General features: G+C 39.9%; 1 protein-coding gene across 1 annotated transcript; it reads right to left on the bottom strand.

The window, feature by feature from the left end:
* Window positions 1–1131: 1131 nt before the first annotated feature.
* LOC138048769 (tripartite motif-containing protein 2-like) lies at window positions 1132–5200 on the bottom strand. The gene has a single exon (XM_068894888.1). The coding sequence runs from the start codon at window positions 5077–5079 to the stop codon at window positions 2677–2679; it is 2403 nt and encodes an 800-aa protein (XP_068750989.1). The 5' UTR covers window positions 5080–5200; the 3' UTR covers window positions 1132–2676.
* Between the last annotated feature and the right edge of the window lie 6226 nt (window positions 5201–11426).

Raw genomic sequence — 11426 nt, 5'->3', positions numbered from 1 at the left:
AGAAGACACAGTCAATGCGATTGGTTAGTTGCTACTCAACCAAAAAACAAGACTCAACAACATTAACAGTAGCCTCCCAAGCAGCCATTCTTTGAATTGTGTCGTCACATAATGGGTTGGAGCATTGCTTGACGACACAAAGAACAGCTGCATGAGACACAACATAAACGGCGGTATTGTAGAAGCTTCTACAATAACAAATTAATAGCCTACCCTATACTTCTTCATCAGCATTTTTCTTGACACGCCACTATGCAATATTACATTGTCTCACTCAAAAAAGTTGATTATCATGTTATGTTAACCTATTGACCCCCTGAACTACTGCCCCCCACTGACAAGTAAAATTTTCTGGCATTAGACAGAGTAAAATCACTGCTAGGAGTCAATGGGTAACGTTAACTTGTAAAAGTAGAGCTACCTAGAAGTAGTAGTAGTAGTAGTGGTAGCAGTAGTGGTAGTGGTAGTAGTCATCGTAGTCGTAGTAGTGGTAGTGGTAGTGGTAGTGGTAGTTTCAGTGGTAGTAGTAGTAGCAGTAGTCGTAGTCCTAGTCGTAGTAGTAGTAGTAGTTGTTGTACAGTCGTAGTAGTAGTAGTAGTAGCAGTAGCAGTAGTAGTAGTAGTAGTAGTAGTAGTAGTAGTAGTAGTAGTAGTAGTAGTAGTAGTAGTAGTAGTAGTAGTAGTAGTAGTAGTAGTAGTAGTAGTAGTAGTAGTAGTAGTAGTAGGAGTAGTAGTAGTGGTGTAGTGGTAGTGGTGGTGGTGGTTGTGGTAGTGGTGTGTCCTCTGCATCCCCTCTTTATCACTTTAATTAATGTCATTAGCTGAACGAATGCCGATTGGATCCTTGTGATTGGTCAAACTAATTACTTGGTTCATTGTTTCACAACACTCTGGTGAAACACCGACTGATGTTTTATGACACTCAGGTTTAACACCAGGCCTCAGTTGTTCAAAGGCCAGGTCACTTTTAATATCCAGTGGATAAGTCACTAAGATAAGCTATCTGACAGATTCAATCTGTGCAAAAATAATTATTTGTATATAAAAATTGCAAACGTAACCAAGAATGTGCACACTCTAAGCACATCTGAGTAAAGATGTTTACACAAACTTTACCCAGGATAGTGATTTATCGACCAGCCTCTGAACACCTAGGACCATTTCTTCACTTTTTGTGTTTTGGGGATTTAAAGTTTAACTCCTGGGGGGGTTCCTCATTGACGTCTCACGAGTAGAGTCATCTGGCATTAGGGAAAAGTACTTAAGTATGGCCAGTTTAGGCTGGTTTGGGGGTGAAAGGGTTAATGGGACATTTTTCAGTGAGTGGATAATATTATTTCAGAATGAAGACAGCAAATAAATTGTTAAAAATTCTTTTGTCTGAATTACTTGCCACAGTTTCCACATACTTTGTCAATGTTGCTAACCAGAAACTGATTTTCTTAGAGTTGAATTCTACTCTAGATAAATGGCAATCTTTCATTTAAGTCTTAATATGACTGACAGAGGGGGATAACAGCTAGCACTCACTAAAAATAATATTTATTTCAAATCATGTCATCTACAAGCAGGGTGTTGTCATGACAATTTCTTGTCATGATCCTCCTCTCACCATGCTGTTACTTTGAGGCAAGTAAACACATAGAGAGCTGCAATGGTAGCCTGTAAGTCCAAGAAAACATTAACTTTGTTTGCTTATTTCATCACTTATGCGAAAAAGTCTCAATTGTCTCTGCACTGTGGCCACAGCTACCTAGTTGTAGGTTTGTTTCCTGGTTTTGGTAATGACTCTGGCCTTGGAGCGGTTTTCAATTGAGTGTCAAAAGTAATTAGCGAATTGCTTTGGTTTTGCATTACTTAACTCAGTGGTTGATTCAAAGTTCTCGCCCCACTTTTTGAACCAATCAGAAGTGAAACCAAATCCAATCGTGGCTTGCGTGTGCACATTTGTCCGTGCTTTGTGTCAGCTAGGTGTAATTACTTTGAGTTTTGATTGGTTTACTGGATTGTCTCTGTCCTTTTCGATTGGCCAAAGTAATAATTATTACTTTGGTTTTGGCTTTATGACACTTGATTGAAACTCTATGCAAAAAAGTCGCAATTGTCTCTGCATTGGGGCCACACCTAGTTGTAGGTTCGTTTCCTGGTCTTGGTAATGACTCTGGCCTTAAGGCCCTACAGCAACTATTATAATCACCCTACCTATGACAAAATTTGTATTAAAAATTAAGAAGAAACTTTATAAAGATGTGAAAAATTTCAGCTTTGTTAATATTAACTTTGTATTCACAGAACAAAACAAGAACAAACCTTAAAATAGAGATGAAAAACTTTCAACTTTGTTAACAATAATAAGGATTGTTAACAAAGTTGAAAGTTTTTATATCTATTAATTTTATTATTAATATTATTTACATCCACAGAACAAGAAAAAGTGAATCAAGATAATCCAGCTTCAATAATATTGGATGAACCTTTCCTCCATAATATTATAATTATATTATAGTTCAACTGAATTGGCCAAATTCTTAATGTACAGCAACCTGACAAAGCCTGAATATTTTCCGGTCTAACCTTTAAAAAATGTTTCTTTTTTTCCAAGTCACATAATAGTAGTTTTACATCCTGATAGGATGAAAATCCTAGAATGATAAGCAGGAAGAAAACTCATCATGGGCTATTCAAACATTTGAATTTGATGGTTACGAGAATCACACACTACAAGTTTTCCATTACTTAGAATGGCGGAAGACATTGGATGATCAAATTCTCCTAACCTTCTTCCTTTTGATCCAAAGTTGCACACAAATTGTCCACCCAATTCAAACACTTGGATTCTGTTGTTTCCCCAATCACAAACCATCAGCTGTTTTGCTTTTGTCAATGTTAAACCGTAGGGAAACTTTAACTGACCATCCCCTCCTCCTTGGTTCCCAAACTGATACTTGAAGTCACCCTCACCACCGAATACTTTAATGCAGTGTTCATCGCTGCTCGACACAATGAAATAGTCATCACACTGAACACAGTGAACGGGATTGGTAAATAAGCCTGCACCACCAATCTTCTTTAGCAACCGACCATTTGTAGAAAAGATCTTGATCAGTTTATTCCCTGAATCGACCACAATGATGTTTCCATTGGCATCCAGTGACAGACCAGATGGATTAGAGAGGTGACTATCACGGTTTCCAGTCCAGCCAAACATTCCCATGTACCGCCCCTCTGCAGTAAATATTTGGACTCTATGGTTACCACTATCTGCTATGAAAACATTGTCATCTTTATCAAAGCATATTCCAAGGGGAATACAAAATTCCCCGCGGCCATTACCTTGGGAGCCGAATGATCGCAAGTGATTGCCACACATATCAAAGATTTGCACCCGATGGTTTTCAGAGTCAGTTACAGCTATCTCTTCCATGTGACTTATTGCCACTCCCCAGGGATAGCGAAACTGTCCATTGCGTGAACCCTTTTTTCCAAAGGACAAAACAGGTTTGGCCTGAAATGAATTCACAAACAAAGCCTGTGGGTGAACTCCATGCCCAGGGAGACGCTCAGGTAAGGAATGCAGAGAGCCAGTACGTTGCATGTGCCCAGCACTACTCATAGAAGGTAGGTCTGCGATGCTATGAGCTTTTTCGCGAGCTTTCACCAGCAAATCACGAGGACTGCCGTGAACCAATTCTCCGTTTACCTTGATTTGAACTGAATATTGTCCCTGATGTTTGAGACAATAAGTGACATTATAACATCCATCCTCGTTATTCTTAACCTGAACTTTTGCGTCACACTCCTGGCCCTCTTCATCACGGAACTCTACTTCAACTTGGTCACGTGTATTGTAACACTGCAACCCTTCTTCATTTCTTGTTGCTAAAGTAAATTGGGCTTCGCATCCAGCAAGCACATCACTCAGTCCTTTGCCATCAGCAGATGATTGGCTGGCTTTCGCTTGGTGCACTAGCAGCTCTAGACAACCAAATTCTTTGTCGTGGACTGACTCCAGCAAATTTTCATTTCTGACCAAAACCAATATCGGAAGACTTTCCACAGGGTCAGGGTATGTAGGCTTGTCGTTATCAACTTCCTTAGTGATGAATTCCAACGATTGCTTTAGTTGGATTATCTCTGCATTTGTTCCTCTGGAAATAAGAAGATCTGATTTTTCCAGTGCTTCTTCAATCATCTTCATGCGACCCTCAATTTTGATCTTTTTCTCTTTCAGACTGTCCAGTGTTTCTTTTGCTTGGTTTTCGGCCTCAGCAATCAAATGATCCCTCTTTGTATTGATAATAGCAATCAACTCTTTTGCATACCTCTGGATGTTTCCCTTTAAATCTTCCCGGTGCTGAACAACTTTTGCGCTGTCTCTGCAGAGTTTACTAAGTTTGGTTTTCTCGTGTTGCAAGTTCTGTTTGTGCTTTCCCACCAAAGATGGTATTTGTTCCTTCTGCCTGTTGGCCTCGTCTTCCACGTGCTCCATAGCATGACCGGAATGTTCCAAAGAGCTGCATACTTGGCAGACCGCTGTTTTGCAGTTTTTGCAGTAGTATTTCAATTCTTCCTTCTGATGTCGTTGTTTTGGACAAAACGCGGGTCGCTTCAATAGGTCATCATAGTCTTTTTCTTGAAAATCTTTTAGCGCAAGCGTTCGATGATTTTTCGTGTCTCGCATTCTTTTGTGTGCACTTATGCACTCTCCACAGTAAAATATGCAACACTGGAAGCAATACGACGCCTCGGAGCTTTTCTCGCCGCAATTTCCGCACGTAACGTGAGTGTTGCTGCTATCTTTGACGGCTAACACATCCACCAAGCCGTTGAGGTAAAAGCTGAGCGGGAGATCGTTTAGATCACCGCTTTCAGGCAGACTGCTAACGCCTCTGCAAGTCGGACAGGTTATTGAATCGTAACGCGGATTGTTGGTGGATTGGTTTTTCCGGTACCATAGTTTTAAGCATTCCAAACAGAAACTGTGCAAGCACGGAAGAATTCTGGGATCCGAAAATATTTCCGCACAAACAGGACAAGTTACTTCTTCCTCGATGTTATCCAGCCGTGTTTGCATATCCATCGTATCGAACTATACAACAACTCGGCTGCGACACTACAGCGGATGTATTGCTTGGGACGACTACTTTAAGAATAGTAACTACCCTCTGTTGCCGCTTTCCAACATGTCAATCAACAAGATTGGTTGGCCATTTGATAGACACGCATACGTGTACTCTATCCAATCTTAGACAGCGCTTTAATCTGACTAAAGTAACCAATGGTAGTGATGTTTATCATTATATTCCTCATTGCTATTATTAAAGTTGAAGCTTCTTTTGTTCGGTGTGTAATCATTTGACGCCTTTATTCGTAAATTGTCAACATCGAAACAGTAGATGGTTTGCAACCAATCTCTGGATAAACAGATAACGTTCATGAAATGTACATGTTCGTCCACCAACGTGGACGCAATGACGTAACGTGAAAAACACTTATTACAATGCATTCTAAATTTAAACTGAGGGGCCAGCTCAGTTAAAATATAAAACGGGAAGTCGACCATGATGTGACGTTAGTTGATTTTAATCAGTTTTAAGCTTTTAATGAAAAAGATCAAAGATAACCTTTCAGCTTAACGTCTTTATTATACATTGTTAAATAGATATACTTATTTTACCTCTTTTTATATTTTTAACTTTATTTGTATTTTAGAAGATATATCTTAGCAGACGAAGAGCCACCTTGTGAAAATGCTGAATAAAGCCATTATTATTATTATTATTATTATTATTATTATTATTATTATTATTATTATTATTATTATAAAGTTTCAACATCATGTTCTGGCTGTTGTAATTGCCGTCTTTTCTACTGTTAGAAGAGTCATAACAAATGACCAAAGGCTAACATAATTCTCTTTTTCACATTTCCAACACTTTCAAGGCTCAATCTCCTTGCAGTTGCCAACAAGGCAGTTTTTTATTATTATAAGTACGGAAGACTCCTTCGCCACCAAGGGATATAACATCGCCTACCCCTGGGTGCACCAGAATTTTTTTCCAAGATCCGAGCGACGAAGGCATTGACCCACGAAAGAAAAACCAAAAATAAATTTGGTGGCAGGAGGGAAGTCAGTTCAGATTTCTCGTCAAACCATTCTTTTGGCCTGCCAAGCACTCGTGACCAAACATTCTTCTCAATCTAAAAGTTTTCATATTTAACGATATTGTATTGATTCAAGGTCGCGTGAAGTTTGATTTATTTCAGGGGAATTTGTCTTCAAAGAGCAAAACTTTATTGTTGCACGTGTTTTAAAACCGGATTTTCAAATAAACGCTTCACATTAACAACGTGCAGAACGGAAGACTTCGAAATGGAACAAGTCCTTTGCAAGTTTCGTCACTAAAAGTCCTACGTTCCCTGACAGAGTAGCAGCAAATGTTGGCGAGTTCAACTTTTACGAGTTAATTCCCTTAATAGGGAGTCCGCGGCATCAAACGAGCTCGAGATCCACTATCGCTTTCTTTCATATGCCAATCGATAAGCGAGTTATTACGATTAATTAAAATAGCACTATTCACGCTGTCAAAACCATTATGGTACGTAGAGGCATTAAACCAGCACACGGACAATGGGAACAAGTTTAAAAATCATGAATCTTCTTTTTCCAGAAGTCCGAAGTCACGCAACGCCGCTTGTCACGTAGAACTCATAGTTACTCTGGCACTAAGGATTTGTTGGCCATTTGATAGACACGCATACGTGCTCTATTCAATCTTAGACAGCGCTTAGTCGTCTGACTAAAGTAACCAACGGTAGTGATGTTTATCATTATATTCCTCTTTGCTATTATTAATAATTAAATGTTCAACCGGAGATTTATTGGCTGTTGAAGCTTCTAATCATTTGACGTCTTTGTAATATCACCAATTGTGAAATTCAAAATCTTGTTCGTGTCTCAAGTAAACATATCTGGCATAGTCACAACCTGAGACTAGTATAAAACCGCCGAGAATACGTGGTCGAGTTAAGGACGGTGCCTACTATTGTTATTGCGCATACGTTCTGCGCATCTTGAGATACTCGGATTTCCTATCGGTGATGCTTACTAATACAGGGATACTTTTGCGCGGTTTAATACTACCCGAAGAAAGTAGATCTTAGTAAGTACTCTTGGTATCCAAAATGAAAACTGGGGGTAACCATGCATTTTTCAGAGATAAACAAGCTTCAATTTGAGAAAGAACGCCATACATTGCTTTGTATTTTAAAGCTTTTTACAAATATTATTCATGAATTATCTTTGAAAAATGCGTGATTACCCCCAATTTTCTTTTTGGATTTCAATAACACTTGTTAAGATCTACATTTGCTGCATAATCACACACCGGGGCAAAAATATTGTTAATTAGTAGGTACCGTCCTTAAAATATTAAGTTAAGGGCATCTTTGCTGACGTCATTGTTTACACTTTGCTCGCAGAAGGCATAATACATTTACAAATTGACTTCAAAAAGTAAAAGAGCATATTAAACTTAGATAACCCTCCAATTTTAAGCCTTTTAGTTTTGATAACGAGCCAGTTATTAGCCATCAAAAACTGATAAATTCTTGGGTGGCAAAAGCGCTAATGGTCCCATGCATTCTTTGTAACATTATTGTTTTCAAAGCATCATTGTTTAGAGATTCATTCCTTCTGCTGCTGCTACTACTACTACTACTACTACCACTACCACTACCACTGCTGCTACTACTACTACTACTACTACTACTACTACTACTAGGATGGAGCCAGATTTAAAAAATAAATAAATAAAAGCACTTGAAAGTCTGAGTCAGCAAAATCTTATAAGTTATACGGTGTTCAATCGGGTTCAATTCATTATACAATGCACTTTCAATATTCAGTACTTTATTCTCGGCTGATTGATTAAAAAACTAAGGAGGCAAAAAGTGGAAACAAAGATCCCATATTAGTATTGATGACTCAACCCAGAAGCCGATAGGTCTTCATGCAATATTAATTTCCTCTGGGATGAGATCATTTTTGAAAGAGTTTGACTTACGGTTGTGGGTCGTGGATCGTGGTTACAAGTCGTGGGTGTGTTGAAAGCATGGTTCTCGTTTCATGTCAAACTTTATGAGACGACCATCGTAAATTTGGAAATAGTCCAAAAGAATGTAACCCCCTAAGCTTGAAATGCTTTGGAAACAAGCTGAGTCATACGCATTACGTCATACTTCTCGTGACCTTAGAATTTTCTTGATTCGCAAACATTCTTTTGCCTCGGCCAATATAGGTCATTACGATGTTTATTATCATGTTATGTGTTTTCGCCCATAGCATGTTTTTACTATTTTGCCTGGTTCCGACTCGCTTCAGCTTAATTTAATTCAGGGGAACAGTGCCCTTTCAATTTTAATTACGTGGGATGACATAGGCATACCAATTGAGATTTTTTTCTTCTTCGTAGTCAACAAATGTGCATAACCCAGGGATAGAAGACTACCCGCTTGATAAGAATCCCGGAGTCATCCCGTCCCGAACTCGGGCCATCGCGCCATCGAATTCGAAGCAACTGAGCTCAGGTGATCTTTTGCTTTTTATTTGAAACTTTCGCATGATTTCGAAAATGGCGGTCACCTTTCAGAGTTCAGTTTTGACCACATGAAGCAAGACTTTAGGTTTTTAGTTCATTCATGGCCACTGTGGATGACACATTGTGATGAAACAGATGTAGACAGAATTGTAGTGATTTCACAGTTCGCATCACCTCCTAGAGAAAATCGAAATTAACTGCGATGAAGTTGACCAGGTACAAATGTGCAAAGGAAAGAAATATTAGAATTTAATAAATAGCATTGAATCACAAGTCCACTTTTGTTTTCTCTTGGGATCATTGTTAAGTCCCAAGCTGGAGAAACTGGAAACAATTGTTATGCAAAATTTGGGGGGACAAACAAGGAGTATCATGATATTTTCCGAAGTGGCCTATCAGGCACTGATGGGTGATATTGCGTGACGAAGGGAAGTCACGTCTGTTGCTCCTTTTGTCTCTGACGTCTCAGTAACTTCAACCAGATGGCTGGGATAGCCAATGAATGAACTCTGAAGTTGCAATTGTTTTCCTCAAATGTTGTTTTTGAGGAGTTTGTTCTGAGTTTTCCTGCGTATATAGCTGGCGGTTTTAGGGAGTGTAAGAATGCGACGTTTCTGAGCCTGGGCCTTGGCGGATTGTGCTAGCATAATTTTTGGCATAATTGGAGCAAAAAAGCATATTTTTTTAAACGGGCACTGCGACGGCAAAATTAGCAAATTTTAGCAGTTTTTGGAGCATAAATTTATAAAATTTAGTAAATATGGTGTATTTTCTACAGAAATGAATTAAATTTAGGTAGTATGTTCTTGCAATGCGTGTTTTAGCTAAGCTAATAGTAGTATTGACTTTGTTCTCACATGCTTAGTTACTAGGCCTCTTTTGGCGAATTCTGCGTGCGCGGTTAACATTTTGGAGGAGTCGAGAGGGCCATAAAACACACGTAAATTTACAACAACAGCTTATTTGAAAAACATCATAATTTGGTGTCGTTATTGCGCGCCTATGTGGGAGGCGCGGTAGCCTCATGGTTAGTGCGCTCGACTCCGGATCGAGTCTGGCCGGGGACATTGTGTTGCGTTCTTGGGCAAGACGCTTTACTCTCACGGTGCCTCTCTCCACCCAGGTGAATAAATGGGTACCGGCGTAATTCTGGGGGTAACCCTGCAGCATTCTATCCAGGGGGGAGCATAAATACTCCTAGTCTCTTCATGCTACGGAAACCGGAGATAAGCGCTGGCCTTAATGGTGCCTTCAGGCTCGTAACAGAGACTTTTTTTAATTGCGCGCCTATATCTACAGAATCTACGTCATTTTCTGAGCATAATTTCGGAAACCAGGAGCATAAATTTGGGAATTCTGGCATAATTTTGGCATAATTTGACAAAATTTCGAGCACTGTTAGTAGCAAATATGCCACTTTTAGGAGTACAATCCGGCAAGGCCTATTTCAGCCGCGGATGGCAACCGGAAGTGAGCTGTTTTCCATTTTAACTTGTCTGTTCACTATTACCTTTATATTGCTAAGTATCTTACTTCCCTAAGAAATGATTTAATAGTTAAAAAATCTGGGAGACACTACTGCTGTGGCATGCGAGATGTTCATTTGCGGTTGCCGTCCGCGGCCCAAAAACGTCGTCAAAAACTCCCTATTGTTGGCGCCACTCCCCATTCTCCGCGCGGCATTTGCCTCTCGCGCCAACAATTTCTCCAGCTGGCGCAGGCTAGTTCTGAGAAGTCTCAGAGCTTCGCCTTCGCCCACCGCGCACCTGTGGCTCATGCAGTTGGTTGAGCATCGGGCTGCCATGCGGTAGGTCGTGAATTCGACTCCAGCTGGACCAACACTCAGGGTCTTAAAACAACTGAGGAGAAAGTGCTGCCTTTGTTATTGCACCCGCAAATGGTTAAGACTTTCAAGTCTTCTCGGATAAGGACTATAAACCGTAGGCCCCGTCTCACAACACTTCAATGTTCACAACCCAGTGGGACGTAAAAGAACCCACACACTATTTGTAAAGAGTAAGGCATGGAGCTCCCGGTGTGGTCAGGCCTCATTTCATTTATTCATGTGCTGGGTGAGATCGCTAATAAACTGATAGCGGCTGCCAGCGGCGCCTATCATGCTGATGTCCGATCCCTTGCTTGTAAAGCGCATTTGAATGTGGCGATAGAAAATGCGGTATATAAATTCGTTACCATTACCATTACCATAAATCCTTTACTGACCCCTGGTGGGTGGGAGGAGGAAAAATGTGTATATTGAAATGTCGCAGTTCAGAAAGGTTGTTTCTTTGTCAGAGATTTGAGCCTTAAATTTTATGGCTACATGGCGTCTGTTAGCATGCTCAATTCTTCTCTTTTAGTGTCCCAAGGGAGAAAATGTCGTCTATGTAACGTTTCCACTCTAGCCGTTTCTTAATCTCTTATCCAGATCTCCCACGGTCAGTGACAGTGAGATCTGGGTACGAGATTAGCGGTTTCTTACAACTCTGTCTCAAAATTCCTGATTCTACCACGGACATAAAGATGTTGGCAAAAGTAACCGCCAATTTTGTCTCGTGTGTTTGGGAATAATTTATTTCGTTAAATTGGAAGGAGTTCTCTTTGAGTATAAACGTAAGCATTTCTCTTTAAAATGAAATGCTGTTTCAGTTGTTTTGATCCTTTTTGCAAAATTGAGTCACTCCCAAAGAAACTGATACCCGTCCTAAAAGCAAAATGCCATTTAACAGGGGCACCCAACGAGAATATAGTTCAAAACCACTTAAATATAGCATTGTTAAAAAGAGAGGCAACAGGTGCGGTCATGATAACTCTTCTCGGTTAAAAA

This window comes from Montipora capricornis, chromosome 5 (assembly GCF_036669925.1).
Source record: "Montipora capricornis isolate CH-2021 chromosome 5, ASM3666992v2, whole genome shotgun sequence".
Classification (NCBI taxonomy): Eukaryota; Metazoa; Cnidaria; class Anthozoa; order Scleractinia; family Acroporidae; genus Montipora; species Montipora capricornis.
The sequence above is the reverse complement of the archived record's forward strand: the minus strand, read 5'-3'. Positions and strand labels throughout refer to the sequence as shown.